The sequence below is a fragment of the Panthera leo genome, chromosome B1 (genome assembly GCF_018350215.1).
Source record: "Panthera leo isolate Ple1 chromosome B1, P.leo_Ple1_pat1.1, whole genome shotgun sequence".
Lineage (NCBI taxonomy): Eukaryota > Metazoa > Chordata > Mammalia > Carnivora > Felidae > Panthera > Panthera leo.
Window position 1 is genome coordinate 68635287 of NC_056682.1, and position 22983 is coordinate 68658269.

At 33.4% G+C, this 22983-nt stretch overlaps 1 protein-coding gene across 9 annotated transcripts in view; it reads right to left on the reverse strand.

Annotated features, from left to right (window-relative positions):
- RAPGEF2 (Rap guanine nucleotide exchange factor 2) overlaps nucleotides 1-22983 on the reverse strand; it is a 252858-nt gene that overhangs the window by 106637 nt on the left and 123238 nt on the right. For 8 of the 9 annotated variants that reach the window (XM_042935155.1, XM_042935159.1, XM_042935162.1 and 5 more), the window contains 3 exons: nucleotides 11442-11517; nucleotides 9468-9635; nucleotides 7044-7061 (listed from right to left, as the gene is read on the reverse strand). In XM_042935155.1, coding sequence (XP_042791089.1) covers nucleotides 7044-7061; nucleotides 9468-9635; nucleotides 11442-11517 — 262 coding nt within the window. The remainder of the gene's footprint in view (nucleotides 1-7043; nucleotides 7062-9467; nucleotides 9636-11441; nucleotides 11518-22983) is intronic. The other variant, XM_042935161.1, reaches the window with a different exon arrangement.

Sequence of the window (22983 nt, forward strand, 5' to 3'; positions counted from 1 at the left end):
ATTTTCTTCATATACTTTATGTACTTGAACCAGAAGAGCATATCAACAGAAGTAGATATGAGAATCCAGCTGTCTCCTATCAGGCAAAATATTAAACATAGTTGGAAAAGTATAAAACAACACTACTCTTCTTATAAATGTTTTGTTTTGTAAGATATATTTTTCACTAAAAAAAAGCTTATATAATGTATAATACATTTATTATTTTAAAATTAATAAATACTTCTACATTTCTCAGTTTCAACTTCTAATATGACAAAAAATGACATGAATAACTCATATAAACAAAAGCTTGCTGCAGCTCTCAAAAAGTTTTAAGAGTGTAAAGGAGTCCTGAGATACAAAACTTTGGCAACTACAGCTCTAAAAGATGAATTAGAAAATAATCAGCACTTTTGCTCTTTTAAAGATTCCACAGTTACCAACCATCCATAGATTCTTTTAAGACAAAACCCTGTGTTTACATGAAATACCACTTCAGTTGAACCTTCTAAGACCTTAATCCACTTGAAGAATGGTTAGCTGCTCATAATCTTCCAGTCTAATTAAAGTTAGGAAAATGTTCGTACCAAGGAGACAAAAAGACTGAAGCTCTCAAGTGCTCATCAATAATGCTCACTGTCGAGGGCATCAATATTATTGAGATTATCAGTGATGCCGAAGTATTCTCTACATCCTAATTAGTTGGAGATATGCTTATTTTACAAATTAACAAACAGCAAAACGATCTTTTTTTTCTAAAAACTTTCCCGAGTATTCCAAAATTTCTAATGATTCAGTTTGTTAAAGGTTCAATTTAAAAATTATATAAAGAAATGGATAGAAAGTAGAAGTATGACAATAATTAGTGAAAGGAAAATGTTACAACTTAGAGTTTTTAAAAGTTTTCTTTCATGTTTATTTATTTTTGAGAGAGAGCGAGAGAGACAGAGTGTGAGCAGGGGAGGGGCAGAGAGGAGGGGAGACACAGAATCCAAAGCAGACTCCAGGCTCTGAGCTGTCAGCACAGAGCCCGATGTGGGACTCGAACTCGTGAACCGTAAGATCATGACCTGAGCCAAAGTCGGCTGCTCAACCAACTGAGCCACCCAGACGCCCCTTATTTTGAGATTTTAACTTTATTTTCAAACATTTGCAAATGCCGTCTGGATTGTACCAAAACCACAAGCGACCAATTATCATTATTATCCTCAATCTAAGTAAAAATCAAGACAATTTGAATATTTTCTTTTTCATCCTCAAAATTGTCTCTTCTGAATTAGCCTGCCAATCAGTTATCCCAAGAAGTAATTCATATTTCAGGCTGCCTCACTCGACTGTCACATCATTTCTTCACTACACTAGCAATTCCAAATTCCGTATTACATACAACTATCACCTATGTTTCACTTGAAAGAGAGAAAGGATGACCAGAAAAAATAAAGGACTGCTTGATCCCATACTAAGTCCATAAGAAATTGCTCTAATACAAACAATTACTCAATAAAGCTTTTTCCCCCAAATAGATCGTATATTTTTTTCCAAAGTTTCTTAGTTATTTTTCAGCTTGTGTGTAATTTAAACCACAAAGGATACTAAGTACAATGTGAACTGGGTATGTTCAAGTCAGTCAAAAGTTTACTATTGATATTCTTAACACTACTGAACTATACATTTAAAAATGGATACTGAGAAACTTAACAGAAGACCATGGGGGAGGGGAAGGAAAAAAAAAAAAAAAAAAAAAAAAAACAGGGAGGGAGGGAGCCAAACCATAAAAGACTCTTAAAAACTAAGAACAATCTGAGGGTTGATGGGGGGGGGGGGGGGGGGGGGGAGTGGGTGATGGGCACTGAGGAGGGCACCTGTTGGGATGAGCACTGGGTGTTGTATGGAAACCAATTGGACAATAAATTTCATATTAAAAAAAAAAGTTACGATAATACATGTAATGTTATGTGTTTTTTACTTAAAAAAAGAAAAAACATTGAATTATGCACTTTAAACAGGTAAAATGTATGGTGTATGAATTATAACTCAATAAAGCTGTTATTTTTTAAAAGTGTAAGTTTGCTCCTAATCAAATTTTTTTTTTTTTTTTTTAGCAAATGGAAAAATGGTTTACTATTGAGATCTGGATCATTACTAAATTTTTGAGAGAATAGGGGGAGATTTTACATACATAAATATGTATAACATAGTAAGCATTTTAAATCATTTAATATAATTAGTTTAAATATTTCCTTTCACAAGGGACTTAAACCTTACATCTATACACTGAATACAAACCTCTTCCAGAGGTCAACAATATCTTCTGGCCAATAGAAAGGCATTTCAAGTTAATAATGTTTTAACACTGGATTCAAAATCAAAAGAGAACATTTCTAGTCACCTGATATTTCAAACAGTGAAACAGACTACTGATAACTTAATTGTAAAAAGATCAATTCAGCACAGGTAGGAAATAGGTCTGAATATCAAAGTAGATTTCTCCAAAGAAAAGAGACATTTTTCAAATCAGCATGTAGCACTACAAAATCTCATGAAAAAAAAAAAGCACATAAGAAATGCAACAGTCTAAGATGAACAGGATCTTTGCAGTTGAGACTAAAAGCTAAATTTTAGCCAAGTATATTTAAAACATATACAAGTACAGAAAGCCACCAGTGTTCACAATTAGAGGCAGGACAAAGTAGCAATGATCTGACAAATAAATTGCTTGAAATATTGCATGATTTGCTGCACAACACCCTTATTACTTTCAATTTCCAAGTGCAACCAAAAGATGGGTCCAATTATGACATCAACACAAGCTTTCTTTCAAAATGGAATGAAAGAACAGTAAATCCCAGTGGACACGGGAGTTCTGCAGCAGAGATGATGTAATATATAAAAATAGACATCCTCTAACAGAAGCTGAAACTTGGGTAAACAGCACACTGCACACTATTCTCAACTGCCTTGCATGAATTTGCAATGCATGCTGTTAATAGCACAAGAGAAATCATTTCTTGTTTTAAACTATTTCCTGATTTACATTTCCATTTCTATACACACTCTATAGTATAATTTCCCAATCTGTATAAATTAAATGAACATAAATACCTGATTGTAACTGCAAGAAAGGGAAACAGTCCCCCCAAGGCAAGGAAACTGAGACCACTGCAGCAGTTTTAACACACTGCATTTTGCTAGAAATTGCAGCACATATGGCACAGAATTGTTACGTCCACCTATTGTTCAAAGACCTTTCCACAGGGAGCTTTCTGCAGGATTTTAAAATGCAACATGATCTAGGTGAAGAGGAATCAGTAAGCCTGCTGATAATAGGCTCAAAAAGCAAAGAATATTTTTGACACTTTAAAACTCTGATGCAAATATAAATCATCATACATGCATACAATAACTAAGATCTAGCAATCTGTAGAGGTTTGTGTGTGTGTGCGCACACACACGCACGCACACACACACACACACATATCACTACTGTCTAACACTCTCCCTACCCCTCTCTTTTCCATTCTTTACCAATTCAGCTTTCACATTTCTATTGGGCTTTCCTGGATTAAAGAATATTTTCCTTCGAGCCAAGATATTAAGGCTGTTCAAAAAACCATGCCTGATTCTTCAAGGTGCCCTGTCTATGTACCTCCACAGTACTAAGAATTCTCTGTATTTTAGTTGCCCATTTATTTGTCTATATTACCTATGAAACTAAAAAGAAGCAAAATATGTCTGTCCTGTAGACCTATATAGTCCTAGAGACTGGCACAAACCTAAAACAAGGTGGGCACACAATAAATATTCATTAAATTAATAAAAATATGTAAATGAAAATACTGAGCTTTCCTCTCTATGATACAAGAAAGAAAATATACACATTTTCTGAAACTCCATCCTATTATAATTCACAGAAAGGCACTGATGATATTATTGAAGACAAAGTCTTTAGCAAAGAAATGCCTAATGAATTTAAAGAATGAAAATGTTGAAATAATTAAGAAATTTCCCCCATATTTGAATATTTTGTATATAAGCGTAGATTTTTTAGATGTCATATGAATAAATTATAGTCAGGTATAATATGATGTGAACTGATTGTTATAAGTTAAAATCCTAAGACCTTATTAATATTCTAGGAAATTTAGTAAATCTACAAGTCACTGATATATTAGTGAAGATATATTCTCTTACTATTAAGTAGGAAATGTTGGATTAAATTAAGAAGACCTCAGTAAAAAATTAAATAAATAAGTGAAAAAGCAAAATCATTAACATGAGTGAAAACACTATTTCTAATGCAAGAACAATAGCCCATGTCAAAAACACTATGGTCACATAAGTTTGCACAATCACACAAACACCGTAATTTTTCATTTGTTTCAATATGTAACCATTTTTGAAACTAACCAAACTTACCAAGAAGTCCTTAATTGAAAATGATACTAACTTAAATCTATCTCTTAAAAAAAAACCTACTTCAGAGATATAGAAGATATAACCTAGGAATGATTACATAACCGTTATAAGAAATAGAAATTGTCTTATATTGTTATAAAGAATAACTTTATAAAAAAAATGGGACTCATTTCCATACGCCTCATGCATGAATCAATCTTATTACAACTGGTGCCATTTTATAGATATTATATTAACACTGTAACAAAAAAATTATTCCCATTATGTTGTAATGTTACATGGTATTCAACTTATATTAACTTAATAATTTTATGCAGTATTTTTTATTACCTTTATACATCTGTACCAAGAATCTTAAACTAAGCCTAATCTACTGAAAAATTTAATACATAATTACTAAACAGTGCTCTGAAGTGTATATTCATATTGTAGACAAGGACTACTAATAAAATGTGTGGGGAGGTATCTTTTTATATGATCAACAGGTTTCCATTGTTTCAAAAATTTTGCATTGATTGAAATTTTATGAATATGTTTTATGTTATCCTCCCATTTCAAATTTGTAGAAAACAGACCCATTCTTTTTAGGGTAAGTAGGAGTGGGAGTGGAAAGTCAATCAGAACTGCAAAGCACAGAGAGCATCTTAGTTCTTTCAGCCATCCAAGGCTGAAATGTCTGTTGCTAGACGTAACTGCCACGGTGTAGAGAGGACAAGTTTTCTTCAATCTTCAGTCTACTCTCTCTGTACAATTTTTAATCTTTCTAAACTAAGAAGGCGGCATAGCTCTCTTTTCACTAAGATAAAAGAAACAGAGGGCAGAACAGACATGTACCAGTCTCCCCAACACGCCAGTCAGGTAAGTTAAGTCCTCCCCTTAAATATTTTCTAGAATAAATCACAAACTCTTAGAATCAATTACCTATAAATGTAGACAGGCAGGGCCTGTAATTATGGGTAAAATAAACAAAGCTTTTTTCCTCTACTGTGTTCTGAACCGAAAGACAAAACAAACTTGACCAAAGTCTCTAAAGAGGCTGACCCTAAATCTTCTAGCCTCTGCCAAGAACCTTATCTACTCCCTGCCTATTATTTTATCCATTCTAAGACTGAAAATTCATACCACATCCTATTTTCTGGCAATCTTAAATACAGCCTCAACCTCAACTCATCGAAATGTAAGAAAATTCTAATGAAAGCCATCTCCAATATTCCCTCCTCACTGAATTTTAAAATGCTTATTCTCTCTGCAAACCTCACACACCTGCCTTGAAAAAATGTCTTCAAAATACCCTATATGGACTACTTGTGTACTCATGTTTCTGAAGGAAATTATTACAATCTGTTTTAAACCACTACAACACATCTAACTTTAAAGAGTATACATCAGTTATAGATCGTAACTCAGCGTACATTTTAAATTCGATTCTTAGTCCTATATGGGAATTAGACTAAACAGTAATTTTTCATATTAAAAAAGAGAAAGATTAATTATATACTGATGCATCTTTTGAAATATTAAAGTTCTAGATTTTAGAGTATACTTTTGCCAGACAAAAGCTCAAAACGCTGGCGCAATTTAAAAAATTTATATAATTAGATCAAAATTTTATTAAATTTAAAAACAATGAAAATGTTTAAGATTTACCACATCATTTAAAATTTAGCAGTGCTTCTAAAGTACCATACAGCAGTCATGACACCTGTGGCATTTTAATATGTATTTTCTTGCACAGAACATAAAGTTACTGCCTCATTTTAATTTGAAAACCTATACAAATATTTCATGCTTTCAAGCAAGGTTACTGTAATAGCCAAAGATATTATATTGACAGTAGACTTCTTCTAATGTGAATTAAATTATTCATGATCTTTTTCCTGTGCAGTAAGAAAACACAATTGTAAAATTTTACTAGTTCCTTAACCAATTAGTGTCCAGAGGTAAATCAGTTTTTCTTCCTTGACTCCAAATTCTCTGATAACCCCCAATCTGACCCACAATTTCAAAACAGTAACACTAACAATCATAAATTACTCATGTGCCGGCGTGGAAGAAATGAGCAAAGATATTAATATAGGCCTCTTGATTAAAATATAGAATGAAATAAAGCATGAAATCTGGTTAAATATAAAGTGCAAATAAGAAAACACAAGCCATTTTAAATTCTCATTTCCTTTTTGACTAAGCCTTTATTCTGTTTGACTAAAATTTTACCAGTGGTCTCCCACAATGCTCTTACATTGGGATTCCTGAAATTTAAAGTTTCCACCTACATCACTTAAAATATAAAGGTAAGTTGCTAATGGAGTTCCCATACCTGTGTTTCTCTCTTCATTTCTTTCCTTGCAAATCATGTTAGTTAAGAACACTGTTTCCACTCGCTCTTAAAAGTAATTAGGTGGCACTTAAGTGGACATAAGATGGACAAAGTGGACAGTTCATCCCTACATCTGCACAAATAAAGCGGCCTGTACCATCACCTAAACCAGTGACACTTTCGTTTTAAGAGATTTTACTAAATCGGGGCAAAATACAAAAGAACAAGACCAAGCCAAACACATCAATGTTATAAACTCATTAGTTACAATGCAAACTCACAAATAAACTTGGGTTAGTATTAGGAGACCACACACAAATTACAATACCTGAGATTTAGTGCATTCCTTTGAGCCAAAATGAAATGAGTGCCATAAAGGAGGAAAGGAAAAGATGAACATTATCAGACATGCTATAGTACATCTGCCAAAACGAAGATAATGTTAAAATATAGGTTAAGTATGACCATACAGAATCGGCTATACATATAATGTTCTCCATGTTTTTTAGCCATGCAACTGGAAATGCATTTGAAATCATTTAAAATCACCTGTGAAGTATGATCATGCATCTTCTAAATAAACTTTTCACCCACAGTCCCACAATACTAGGATTCTTTCAAAAAGAAATATTTCTGTTAAGAATAAGTAAATATGACTTATGGCTAATGAAGAATAATAACTTTCATTTCATTCTTTTTATCCTGTAGCACCATATATACAAACAAGATTTTGTTGTTTTCATAGGTTAAAATCAAGTATTGAGATGAAAATATAAATATTATATAAATATAATTAAAACACAACTTGCACACAAAATAAGTATCCAATATTTTCCATTATGACCATGTTGTTGCCAATCTGAACTCATTTAGTAAAATTAATACCAACATATCACATATTAGTAAGCTAGCACAAGATCCATTAGTAATCAAGTTAAACTTTCATCATAGTACTGACTTTGCCCTCATAAAAGTATCTGTTGACCAGGTATGGTGTTTTTTTAAAACCATTAAATTAAAAAAAAAAAAGTAATCTTGTAATAATAAAAAGCCCTACACATTTTTATACAACAGATCAAAAAAGGGAAGTCATGCAGGGAAATTGAATGAAGTATTCCATAAAGGGGGAACACACGGAAATAAAAGAGAATAACAGTTATAAAATGATCCCCCCAACTCAAGTGTGAAAATAGGACTATAAAATTAAACCAATCAGCATTAACAATAGATTTTAAGTAATTCACACTCCCACTATCTTAGTATGGAATCTCATTTGGAAAAATAATTCCAAAGCAGAAAGAATATTAACAATATTAGTACTAGACTAAAATATTATAATATATGGAACTATTAATATGTACAACTATTTTTAATCCAAATTTCCTTCTTCCATGATCCTGTATCAACACTAAAAATACTACCTTCTTTTACAGACAATGGTAACAAAAAAACCTTTCATGGGTTTTTTTTTTTTAACACCAAATCTCTCCAAAGGACAAACAAAGCTCTCTTTATGATGTGCAAAAAGCTACCCTTTCCACATGAGCTCAATGAAATGATTCAACTATAAAATTCATGTTAAATTAAAATAGTGCATGGGTAGTGAGAGGAGTAGGCGGGTAGCTGGTGGTCAAAACTGCTTAAAAATCCACACACAAAGAGCTCTCAGAAATAAAACATATAAGTGCAGGTATAAAGTATATCCTATCACTAAAAGTTACTAAAAATTAAATATATAATTTTAAGTCTATATTCATTTTCCCATGTATTTTGTACTTATACTTATTTGCAAAAAGAAAAAAAGTGCAAGTAAACAAAACCAATGAGAAATGCAAAACAGTTGTCAATTATCTTTTTTTATGTTTGTTACATTTTTATTTTAAAATTAATTTCACATATAATGACTACCATTTAATGTTATTATATCTACAGACAAACCATTTTTGACTTTATTATGACATATGTAAGAACTCATGTTACTTGCTTTTTGAAAATAGAAATCCTAAAATATCTTCTCAACTATTTTGGATTGGCCATCAGGGGAAAGAAGCATAGAGTAGTTATGCAGAAAGAAAGGAATAAGAAACATAAAGCTTTAAAACTGACTATACTGGGGTCTTACACAATCACTCATTATCTGTGCCTAGGTTTCCTCAAACATAAAAATAGCTTCTAAAATAATTATGAAATAAATGACGATCAAGTGGGCTGCAGCATTTAAAATGATCTTTGAAACTATCAGAAGTACTTCAGACCATCTTTACATTGGGATTTTTAAAAGCATCCCTTCAAATTATGCTTTCACTTCATCATATTAAAAACAAAAAAATCTCAGGAAATATTCTCACAGTGGTATGCAAAGCTATGAAAATAACATTTAATTTTTATATATGTACCCTTAAAAAAAAAAATAAGTCTGATACCAGTTATTGGGGCTGGGAGCAGGGGTAAAATTTTAGATGAAGGTAAGAATTTAAGATATTCCAGTTACAACTGTATAGCTGATCACAAAGCTAACCTCAGAGGACATTTTAATAAGTAAAAAGGCTAACTAGCCAATATCTTTTGATATCTTATTTCAATGCTCTTTAAAACTCTTCATACTCTATGTGTTCCTAGCAAAACCTACACTTTGGATAGGTATATCACAGAAAGGAATTATTCCTCTAAAGTAGAAAATGCAAATGTCTTTTCACAAAATTCCAACAAAAAAACTAAAGATAAATAAAAATATTATACTTTAATAACTTACCGTATGATAGCCTCGAGGCAAAGGTGGTTTGCCCACAGGATAAGGATCCACAGTGTCAATAATTGTTTGTCTTTCACCTTTCTGGTTGATTTTTCTAAATCTCCTTCGAGATTGTCGATGAGAAGCTTGACGCTGAAAATACTCTTCATTTTCATCCATATAGTCCACCTGAAAAAAAAAAAACAAAACAAAAATTTATTTCCTCAAATACAACATTCCATATTAAGATTAGACACAGAATAAAACTTACAGATAAGTCCATATTCATTCATTTTGCAAAGACATTTGTAGACAAACTATCTTTACAGACTAAGCGTTTTTGAACTTCTCTGGAACTAATTGGTTTTGAGTAACTTTTCTTTTATGAAGAAGCATTTTCAGTTCCACTTAGGGCAATATGAGTAACTGTTGAATTTCCTGCAGTTTAAAGGGAAGGATATTTTCAGTAATCTTTGTAGTGATTTATTAGTGAAAGAACTCACAGGATACATTACCTCGCATTATGAAAGCAACGGCCCCATTGTCTTAACTCTGGTGTATATGAGTAAATCTGTAAAAACCCCCAAATCCCAAATGACTCAAGCTGGACTGCTAGCAGAACGGCTTTGGTAGGTTACTAGGGTTTCTCTTCCTACTTTCAATCTGTGAATTCAGTTTCTTTTTTTTATAAATAGTGTTATTTAAAAAAAAAAAATTCCTCATTTTCAACATTTTAGAAACTGATGAATGGACCAACCAGAATAAAAGTTACTTTAGGTCAATCCTCCTCATACTTATATAATGAAAGTGTGATTGCTCACAATCAAGGCATAGTAAGATTCTAAGACTATTCTCCCACTAGCAAACCCAGTAGTTTGTATAATATTGGCAAGTATACGATTTTAAATATCAAAAGTCCCACAGAGAAACACAAAATAGCACTTACAGAGGCCAAAATCTGTAAGAAATACCTAAAATGCTTTCCAAGACCTGTTGCTGGAAAGTCCTATGTAACTACCCACATTTTCTAGTCCTAAATCTTTACTTAACCACCATGTTACTTTCTTACTTAAGAGTAAATTTTGTGAAATTTTACCAAAGATTTTCACTCCCTTGGACAAGGAAGTTTTCATTCTGATGAATTCCTCTCCTACATCATAGGGGAAAATCCCAAATCTTCTCTGAAAATAGACTTATGGCCTTCTACCAAATACTGTATTAAATGTGAATAAAAAGCTTCCATCATCTTCTATATTAGGCCAGAAAACTGGGGGACTAGTACACTGGTTAAATACTCTGTTGAGGTCTTTATTTCTCTTTTTAACTGAATTGCAGGATTTAAAAAATATATTGACCAGGATACCTGGATGGCTCAGTTGGTTAAGTGTCTGACTCTTGATTTTGGCTCAGGTCATGATCGCACCATCGTGAGATCAAGCCCCACATCAGACTCCACACCGGGGTGGAGCCTCCTTAAGATTCTTTCTCACTCTCTCTCTCTCTCCACCCCTCTCTTCTGCTCATGCACTCTCTCTCAAAAAAGAAAGTTTAAAATATATACATATAGACTGTAAGACATGTATAAAAAACAGGAATTGGTTTCCTTATCCTAACTGTTGCCTGAATACATATTACTATGATTCATTTGAAGTATCTTACTCATTCCAATTAATATTTAGAGAGCTAAAATCCTGTAATTCAAAGATCATTCCCAAATTTAAGTAAAATGGCATTATCACAGATTGATTTAACAAAAGTTCAAGCACAAAACATTTAGGTACTTGCCCCTTTTGAGTCTTCTATCTTTTTCATTTCATTGAATCTTATAAATAATTACAATATTATGACTATGAACTCAGATTCATAATAAAAATTATGGAATAAATATATCTAAAGTTATAAAATCTATAATACACGATTATAAGTACTGTGCAAAAGTGTTTTTATTTTTATAATTTTTTTAGGAGAAAAAAGTCTTCACAGAAGTATTCTTACCACAATCATTTCAGAAGGCTCTAAAACAATGCATTCACAGCCACGCCTAAAGCTTCCTGCAGAACGCTTGCCAAAACTAGGAAGAAAAAAAAAAAGATTTATGAAATATAAATTGAAAATTTAGGCCAACTCTCCAAATAAATAAAAATAAAATAAAATAATAAAAACAAAAACAACCACTGGAGAAAGGGAAACTCTTTCATCATTATTTATACAGAATAACAGGAACCATTCAAATTCTTAAATTTCAGACATATATTTTTCTGAAAAATTCCAATATCATGTTTCCAGATTAATAATGTAAGTAAAAGAAAACCAGTATGAATGTGTTTTATATTAGCTTGTTTTACTTTTTTTTTTTAAGTTTATTTATTTATTTTGGGGGGGGGGGGGGAGAGAGATCGTGTGTACGTGAGCCAGGGAGGGGCAGGGAGAGGAGACAGAGAATCCCAAGTAGGCTCCCCACCAACAGCGGCAGTGCAGAACCCAACATGGGGCTTGAACCCACAAACTGTGGGATCCTGACCTGAGCTGAAACCAAGAGTCGGACAATTAACCAACTGAGCCACCCAGATGTCTGTATGTTAGGCTGTTTCAAGTTATTCCCAGCTAGGTGAAAATTTAGAATATTCTAACATTCTAATGGGAACTGAATCAATGGCAAACTATAAAAATATACAAAGTATAAAATGCATATAAATTTTCTTCTGTAATTTAATTGACTTAGTTAAGAATTTCTTTTACCTAAAAACTATATTAAATTTTTCTACATTTTCAAATCAACTTATTCGAAATAAGTGTAAGGACAAGGTATTCCACTTAAGATTTTTTCCTTAATTCAAGTGGATGTGCATATCACAAGCCCATTTCTCCTGAAAACTTTTCACTAGCGAACTCAGATATAGCACCTTTGCCTTATCTGTGACAACTCCCACCTGAACATTGCAGCAGGTGATTCTGCCATAGCTATATTCACACTAGAACCATGAGGAGAAAATCCTGGTGAAGCTAGGTAGTCCTGACTTGTTCTAATATACCATCTACTCCTACCCATTTACTACTACAAAATTCTCCCCTCCCTCCAATTGACATTTTTAATAAACATTTTTAATAGCTTATCTTTGAGAAAAAAAAAATTCTTCCAAAGAACTTTTTTATCAAGCAACTAATCCTGTTTCTTAAAAAATCAAAAACAGAACTATATGTGGCATATATATGAAAAAATTATTTAAATATTCACATGTACATTCATGCACACATACACAAACATTCATATTAGAGTGCTTTTTTTAAAGTGGAAAAACTAGCAAGAAAATATAATAAACCCATCTAGAATATTACTTCTCGTGCAATTAAAATGACCAAATCTTTAAATATTCTTACCTTAGTTTACAATTAAATACCACTAAAATGACATAAAATCTTCAGTACACACAAAAATTTCTTTCTGGTTTCTGAACTACCTGATTGCAGTTTAATTTTTTTACAATGAACTTTATAATTTAATGATACACTACAAATGAAAAAATAATCTTAACATGTTAGTAAAATATGTAGCAGGTTTTATGCCATCTTCACCCATTTAATCCTGTTACATGACTAGGTAAAAATATATATTATATGTTTAAGGTGTATTTCTAAATAAAATAACATTAAAATCTAAAGAAACTCACAACTACATAACTCTTTTTTTTAGGTTTTTATTTAAATTCCAGCTAGTTAACATACAGTGTCATATTAGTTTCGGATATACAATATAGTGATTCACTGCTTCCATATATCACCCAGCACTCATCACAAGTGCCCTTCTTGGTCCCTATCATCCATTTCCTCCATCCCCCAACCCACCCCCCCTCTGGTAACTGTCAGTTTGTTCTCTATTGTAACTCTAATTTTTATTCTATTTTATTAAATTATAGCACTGGACAACATAATAATAATGTTTTAGAAACATAATGATTGAATGATTTTCCTGTTTTAAAATTTCAAATAGTAAAAAAAAAAATGTTTAGAATGGATGCAACGTGTATATAATATTCAATAAAAATAAAAACCTGTTAGAATTGCTTACAAATTTCAGCAACAAAAGGGGTAATGTCTACACAAACAATATGGTAGTCACTATTCTATGCCTAATTCTGTACCAACAACTCTCCCTACTTCAGAATTAAAGGTGTAAATCCTTGTACAAAGTAGTCATTAGCTCAATAGAATTTTATGGTAGGACAACAATCACATATTCACTTGCACAAACACTATTACTTCGGAGATGAAAAGTTTGCATCCCCTAAAATGTGCTATTCAAAAATATCTCCATAAGAGTCTTTTGGGAAAAGAGATACACCAGAATCTGATGAAACTCCCTTTGCAGCCACAGAAGACTCAAGTTCTACTGACCATCACAAATACGTGAACTGCAGGAAAAATAACACTCGCCCTCAGGTAATTCCTTGAATACACTCAGCAGAGAAGGCAAATGCACACAGAACACATTCTAGCAAAGGAGAATATATTATTTCATTCATCCAACAATCTATGATTTCAAACCCGGCCAACAACCTAGAAGTACAATAACCTCAAAAGAGCCAAATAGTAGGTCATGAATGCACATACTAGGCCTAATGACTAGACCTCTTGTCTCTAATGCAAAGATGACTTACTCTTTGCTTACAGACCAGAAGCTATAAGTTAGGATGAACAAAGTACTGGAAAATGCTAGCTAGAAATTAAGTCCACAAAATACATTCGCTTTTCCTCTGTGATACTTTGAAACAATAAATATGTAAACAAAAGTAAATAAATATCATTATTTACTAAGTTTTTAAAAAATCTTGGACCATGTTCTACACACTGTTTTAAAAACCCAGTTCTGGGGGTGCCTGGGTGGCTCAGTCAGTTGAACGGCTGACTTCGGCTCAGGTCATGATCTCGCGGTTTGTGGGATAGAGCCCCACATTGGGCTCTGTGCTGACAGCTCAGAGCCTAGACCCTGCTTCAGATTCTGTGTCTCCATCTCTCTCTCTGCCCTTCCTCTATTCACACACTCTTTCACTCACTCTTTCTCTCAAAAATAAATAAACATTAAAAAAATAAAAATAGAGGCGCCTGGGTGGCTCAGTCGGTTAAGCGTACGACTTCAGCTCAGGTCATGGTCTCGTGGTCTCACGGTTCGTGGGTTCAGGCCCCGCAACAGGCTCTGTGTTGACAGCTCAGAGCCTGGAGCCTGCTTCGGATTCTGTCTCCCTCTCTCTCTGCCCCTCCCCCACTCACGCTTATCTCTGTCTCTCAGAAATAAATGTATAAATAAATAAATAAATAAATAAATAAATAAATAAATAAATATAAACTCAGTTCTGAAACATAAGTATAGAGCTAAAAAAGGACACCAGATAGCAACATATAAGCTCCACGCTAGATGATATTGAGATCAGTTCTTTAAAATATTTTAGATGATTTAATGGAAAGAAATGGAGAGAAATCTGCAGGCATGCAAATGACATAGATGTTTAGACAGTAAAGCACAAAACAAAGTCAGTAAGAATAAAGTACAAGACATTTCATCTTTTAGTTTTATGTGAGTGCAAGAAAGCAGTAATCAGAGGATCCACTCTATACAATGAAATATCCTTTGTGAAAACAGATCAAATGCATACACCATTTAATATGACATTAAACAACAAGGGGTTCTCATGTTTTAGTTAAAAGACATACATGAAATCTAGACATCTTTAAAGCATTAGCACAGTAAGTACTAACATAATAAATAACAAATAGTACACAAAAACCTCAAAATGATGAATACACTAGGAAGTAATTTTTAAAAATGGAAATTACTATACCTACTCTTATAGCAAACCATGTAAAACCTATGATATAGCATTCTCCTAGCAAAGTTTCTAAGGGGAAAAACACAGAACTGAAAAGTTCCCAACAAAAAAACTAAGGAATTCCAAAGGACTTTTTGTAAGATCAGAGGCACAAATTTAAACACTTCTTCAGTCTTACTAATAGCAGCTGAAAGTTGGAAACTTAAATGTTTATAAAATTATGATTTAAGAAAATTTATAAATGATACAAATTAAATAAGAACATGGGCAACTTAAAAAATATACCTATAATCCTTAAGGGTTTCAAGAAAAGTAAGAAATTTAAAAGAAAGAGTGAAGGAGAGGGGAAGGGAAGGGAAGGGAGGGAAGAAAGAAAGAAAAGTCATAAATCGTTAAGGATTATTTCAAAGCTATGTGACTGTATTCTGCTCCAAATGCTTCTTGGTACCACTGCAGAAATGGACAATTAGTCCTATCAAATGCATTCTTTTTTTGTTATTAATTATTAAGTCTTATAAGAGACTACACAAAGCAATCTATAGATTCAATGCAATCCCTATCAAAATCCCAAAAGCCAATCTTCAAATTCTTGCAAATAAAATTGCAACGGGCCTACTTAGCCAAAACAGACTTGAAAAAGAACAAAGTTGGAGGACTCACACTTTTGATCTGAAAACTTACACCAAAGCTATAGTTATCAAAATAGTGTGGTACTGGCTGAAGTGCAGACGAATAAACCAATGAAACAAAATTGAGAGTCCAGAAATAAACCCATATATCTATAGCTAACCGATACTGACAAGGGTACCAAGCTCAGTCAATGAGGGAAGAACAGTCCCTTCAACAAATGTGCTGGGACAACTGTATTTCCACATAGAAAAAAAGAAGTTGAACCCATACCTCTCACCACATATAAAAATTAACTGAAAATGGATCACTGACCTAAATTTAAAAAGCCCACACCACAAAACTCTTAGAAAAAAAAAAAAAAAAAAAACTGGGATAAATCTTCATGACATTGGATCTGGCAATGGATTTTTTTTTTTTTTTACTTCCAAGTTTTTATTTAAATTCCAGTCAGTTAACATACAGTGTAGTAGTAATTTCAGGTGTAGGATTTAGTGATCATCACTTAAACATACATACAGTGCTCATCACAACCCTCCTAAATACCCATCACCTATTTAACACATCCCCCTGCCCACCTCTCCTCTAGCAACCGGGAGTTTGTTCTCTATAGTTAAGAGTCTGTTTTATGGTTTGACAATGGATTCTTAAATATGACACTAAAAGCACAAGCAGCAAAAGGAAAATTAAAAACTTGTGTGCATCAAAGGACATTATCGAGAAGCTGAAAAGACAATCTACAGAATGGGAGGAAGTATTTGCAACAATACATTTGAGAAGTGTTTAATATACAGAATATATAAAGAACCTCTACAACTCAACAACAAAGACAAATTAAAAAATTAAATTTGCCTAATTAAAAAATGAGCAAAGTACCTGACTAGACATTTTTCCAAGAAGGTATACACATGGCCAATAAACACATGAAAAGCTGATCAACATCCTGAATCATTAAAGAAAAGCAAATCAAAACCACAATGAGATACCAATTCACACCTGATGATAGATGTGAATGAGATACTAATATGGTTATAATTTTAAAAAAAAATAGCAAGTTTTAAAGAGGATTCAGAGAACTTGGAACTCTTATATTTTTCTGGTAGGAGTATAAAGTGGTACAGTCCCTGTGGAACAGTTTGGTGCTTCCTCAAAAAGCTAAACAGAGAATTACCATATGACCCAGCAATTCCACTCCTAGATAAACACTCAAAAGTACTGAAAACAAGGACTCAAACAGATATGTGTACATTCAAGTTCACTAAAGCATTATTCACAATAGCCAAAAGGTATAAACAACATAAATGTTCATCAACATATTAAACATATGTAAACAAAACGTGATAAACACATGCGATGAAATATTATTCAGCCATTAAAAGGACTGAAGTTGTGATACATGCTGCAGCCTGCATAAGCCTTGAAAGTATCATGCTAAGTGCAACAAACCAGTCACAAAATGACATATACTGTAAGATTCTACTTATATGAAATATATAGAACAGGAAAATTCATAAGGACAGAAAGTGGACTATAGATTATTGGGGGGTGTAGGAATGCTTAATGGTTACAGAGGTTCTGTTCAGAGCTATGGAACATAAATTTTGGAAACAGGTAGTGGTGACAGTTGCACAAGTATGATTGTAATTAATGCCATTGAGTCATACACCTTAAATAGTTAAAATAGCTGGGGTGCCTCGCTGGCTCAGAGGAACATCTAACTCTTGATCTTGGGGTTGTGAGTTCAAGCCCCATGTTGGATGTAGAGATTATAAACAAACAAACAAACAAACAAACAAATGGCATATTTTATGTAAGGATAAAAAGGTTGGGTTTCTTGGCAAAAATTTGGGACTTGAATAAGAAAATGCAGAGATACCACTTTGATCACATAATAGCAAATCTTAGAGACAAAGAAAGAGTTAACTATGATGACCGAATTATACCAATGACAGGCCTGGGACTGACCTCTTTTCTACATTAATTAGCAATGAAGTGAGAGAAGTTGTGGGTGAAAGTGGAACTAGGAAGAAATGGGGAGAAGGCAAATAAGTGTCACTGAAATATTTCTGAAGAGTCAGTTGTACTACCTACATTCTTCTTTCATCCAGCATTAACCCTATTTTTATTTTACTGCTAGCCATAAATTTGAGGGTACTGCCACCCCAGCCCCATCTCCACAATTCGGCTTCCTATTCCTCTTCCAAATACTCACTGGACCCATATAGCAGAATCAAAATAAACTTTGTGATCAATACAGAGCTTATAAAACACTCACTAAATATAAGCCCCTGTTCTTATATAGTTTGCATGTAAGAATTTATGTATCTTCTGCAAAAGATGAGTCACAGGGAAGTTGTGAATACAGACAGAAGAGTGAGTACCATGAGTTTAATAAAAAGACTGTCATATTTGCTTCCTACAATGGTACATCAAAACCAAAATAGATTTATAGAATTTCAGAGATTAAAAAAACAAAAACAAAAAAACAAAACTTAGAAAATCCTATAGTACAGGGTTTCTTGGCATTTTTTTCTTCAGTCATAATCCAAGGTACTACATTCAAAGGTCCTCAAACATTTGTATTTTATATAGAGCCCTCAGGTGATAATACATGTGACCAATGCATTCCTACTCACCCCGTAAGAACTGCCTCTCTAGTTCCATTTTTATTTCACAATTGAAGAAACTAAGCCAACCTATCTAAGGGAAGGTTAAATGAGATGCCTGAAATCACAAGCAGATTCCATAATACAGGATTCTGTCATACTTCACTGACCTTGCCCTTTCTCTTACTTTCTGCTATAGCCCTCTTCCACATTCAATAACATAAACTCTAGTCTTTGGTAAGCTTGCCATTTATGAGGAATAACTCCCAGACCTCCTAAGGAATATTGCCATACTGTATCATATTTACCCATAAAGCATAAACCCAATGACAAGTGGAGAGCAGAAGGTGATTACAAGATAGATTCTCAGAGATTGGCTAGGCTCACTCACTGCCTAGTTGAGTGAAAAAGACAAATCGGCTTTTGTAATTCAGAAGGCAATTCAAATTCAGCAAAATTACAAATGACCATCAAGAGCTTGAGGGTTACCCCTGGAATAGGCCAAGATCTGAATGTCAAATCTATAAAAACCAAGCTTCTCCAGGCAGTTGCTGCCAGAACTTCAACTAGTAGAACATCTGCTTCTTTGAAATGGCACTCATAATACCACATGCCATGATAAACAATGGTATTTTTGAAGTTTAAACTTCTTAATTTTTAAAGTGACATTGCTTATTTTAAACCTTGAATTAAAATTATTTTAAAAAAATAATTCCTCTCTTTTAATAATTTCAGTCTTTCTATATAAACACATAAATACAAATACATATGTATAATAATTTTCAAAAGCAAGAAAGATGTAGGTAACAGTTATCAATGAGACTGGGCCTGAATATTTAAAAACTTGTTCGCCCTTTCTATACTAGATACCAACCAGCCTTTCACAAGAGGCTATAAAGTCAGAAAGAGATAGGGAGACATGAAGAAGTATGCTGTATGTGGTTTAAGAATGCTGACAGTTTTCTCATTCTACATCGTAAGAAAATTTAATTACTAGAGCCTATTTTAAATCCTTCTAAAACTGTTCTGTATAAATACACTGTACAGTTTGGCTTTCAACTATTAACCTCAATGTAATTTCAGAATGTCCTTATAATCTTACATTAAACAACTATAAAAGACAACTAAAAGTAACGCAGGTTTACTTTTGGTCGATATATTGGTTCTCTGAGCTATAAAAAAAAAATGTTAAATTCACACAAATGATTGCTATAAAGACCACGTATAGCATAACAAGGTTATTCCTAAATGCTCATATTCCCTAAGTACAATTAATTTAGGAATGGTTGTTCCAAAAACCATTTAACAATCCAGATTTTCATCCTCATTAAGTTTTTGTACAGAAAAAATTTAAAATGAAGAATTACAAATTGTTGTAAAATTGAAGTAAGCTAACTTCAATATTTCTTACAGGTGCAAAATGCAATGACTTTATAGTACTAAAAATATTCAGACAAAAATTACTAAAATCAATTAGTCTTCTACATAACGTAAAATAGACACAATTTTAATAGCTTGATAAACTGTCTTTCAAGTTCAAGACCCACAATAAGAAAGCACAAATGTTTGAAAATATAAAGTCTTACCTAGTTTTCATAAATACCTTTGGTAATGATACCCCAGGCAGGGTACTGCAGGATCTTTCTCTGGTACGGCTGTCCTGTCCTAACTTTCTGTGACCACATTTTCCCCACCCAAGTTGAGTCAAGAGTACTTTACACCAGTGTAAGTTTCCACGAAAGGCAGTTGCTGAACACAGAAGCTGCTTCTATCAGTGTCCCCAAACTTGCCCTTTGTATGGGCCTCCACATTCTTGTTGTACGTCAGAACTACCCAGTGGAATGCAATTCCTCAGTATTGGAATGTAAACTTGTTCATGTCAGGCTATACCCAGTGAGGGAATACACAGCAATCAAACTGAGATTATGCTGGTGGGCATTCCCAATTTATAAAATGATTTAAAATGTAAAACTTTAAAAACACCAATTTTTCATACCTTATTTCTGGACAATGATAAGTAGTTACTAAATGTCACTTTTCTCCTTAAGAATCTAAATAAAATGACTGAACTGATGCTCCTAAATCAAAATCAATCTACTTATTTAGGGCTCACCAAATATATATGTGTGTGTGCGTGTGTACACACATATATAACACACACACATTACATATATATACCACACACACATATATGTGTGTGTGTTATATATGTGTGTTATATATATGTGTGTGTGTGTATTCATATGACACTGCCTTTAAATAGAAGGATAGCAATTAACTTTAGAGGGGAAAAAAATCTAACAAGTAACTGCTGATGCCGTCTATCCCATTCTCAATCAGTAGAATAACAAGAGTAAATTTTGATGTAAGTATAAAAGGAACATGATCTGAAAAATTACCATAAAAATGCATTTCAGCTTTTAAAATATTGTCCTCGCTCATTAGTTTAACCAAAAGGGAAAAAAAAGGTTACAAGTATTTAAAACAAAAGCATACACACACCAAGTATACTACATATAAGTTACATGTGTGTGTAAATTACCAACTGTTTCTAAAGCATGGCCTTTAACAAGATCCTATTTCAGAAGTAACTATTTGAGAAAACTACACACTTACGAGTCTCTCAATTTCTTTCAAGGCTCATTTAGAAATAAATTTTCTAACAATCATCACCCTGCACAAATTAACAGAGGTGGGTTGCTCCACCACGAATCTCAACATTTAACCTTTGCTTAAAAGAGAGCACGAGAAAAAAATTACAAGCGAAGGCCTCATAAGCTGTGTTTTCTCCTCTCTGTTCATTCCTCAGTAGCCTGTTGTCTATTTAACTATGGGAGAAGTACTAAACATTTGGTATTTACACTATTAACATTTAATTCCTTTAAGAACAAAAAATCTAACCTGCACTGTCTTCAAAATCTTTGAAGCACCAATAACAGGAATAGCACTGCCACCTTCTATCTGAGCTCTTTTCTCTGCGGCAATGAGCACTCCCCATTTCCCTGTGTGTTTTCTCTCAGTGAGTCCATGCGGCTGTAGCTCGTGCAGAAAGCCAACATTCCTTCTGAAGGCTAATTTCCTGCTTCAATGACCCACCCACCCCTCCTGGCTGCAGTTATGTGTTACGCATGTTGTATGGGCACTGTTTCCGCATACCAGCCTCATGACCTCAGCGGCTGCCTGACAGATGCTCTTTTATCAATTTCTATTAATTCATTATCTACCCTCTTGTAAGTCAAGGGCAAGTAGGGAAATCTGCAATGTCTGCTCTCCTATGAGTCTCCAAGGTCAAATGTTTAGATGTGCTCAGCAATGCAATTTTGTTATTAGAATTTATCTAAGCTGTACTATACACATTGCTCTCCACCAAAGGGATGCTGAATTGTATACCTGGCTTGAGGGATTATCATGGGAAAAAAACTAGCATACGTTTAAACCAAAACAACGTGGGAAAAGTTGAAAGAGGCTGCTTTTGGTCTTGCTTATCCCTCCAAGAGAAAAAAGGTGGATCTTACCTCAGCTGTACTGGGGTGAAGAGAGCAAGCAGTTTTTCTCTCTTGCCACAACCTAAACCAGCAAAGGACAGTGCTGTGATGATGACTACACTTTGGTAGTGTCTATGTCCTCGTGACCCAACTGCTACAGAACAGCTCAGCTAAATTGATCTGCTGCTATCAGTCTACACAGAGGCACAAACAGGTCTCTGCTGATCACAGTGCTTTGTACACAGATGGCAGCTGATCAGTTTGTATAAAAGTTATGGTCCATAACAGCTTTCCCCTTCAGCATGTAGACATGCCTTATCCAAAAGGCCTTTGTGAAATGTTCACCATTTCACTGTGCAAAGCTCATCATGTATGAGTTAAAGAGACAAGGAAGCTTAGCCGTAACATCTTATCTAAAAATGACCTAATTTTCATAAAATTCGTTAAAGAGGTAAAATGAACAATTACATTAAGAAATCACCAAATAGATCTATGTAACTTGTTAATGAGAAAAATGGTAGATGAATTCAAATGAATGATTCAAACTGGCCCCTCACCAGCAAGAAACTGAAATGATCTCAAAAATCAAGTAAGATCTCAAATATTGGCAACCAGGCATCTGATATTCTTTAAAGGCTACATAAATGGCACCAAAACCTAGCCACTAACCTCCCCCAAATCTGCCATATACCAGAAATGAAGTTGAAATAGGAGGCATGTCCTTGAAAGACAGGACCTAAAAGCGAATAGTTCAGGGGTCACTCAAATAATACCGCATTCATAAAATTCTTAGAAGTTAAAAAAAAAAACACACATTTACAAGAAAGGAAAAGCATAAGCCCACAAATATATGTAACTTCTTAGAAAGACATCAAGTAATAAAATGTCAAATAATCTAATTCATCTGAATAAAATGTGGACATTTCTCAAAAGCCATATTTAGTTTGTTTTATCTTGTTTTATAACTAATTATTCTAATTCTACCAATAAGTAGACA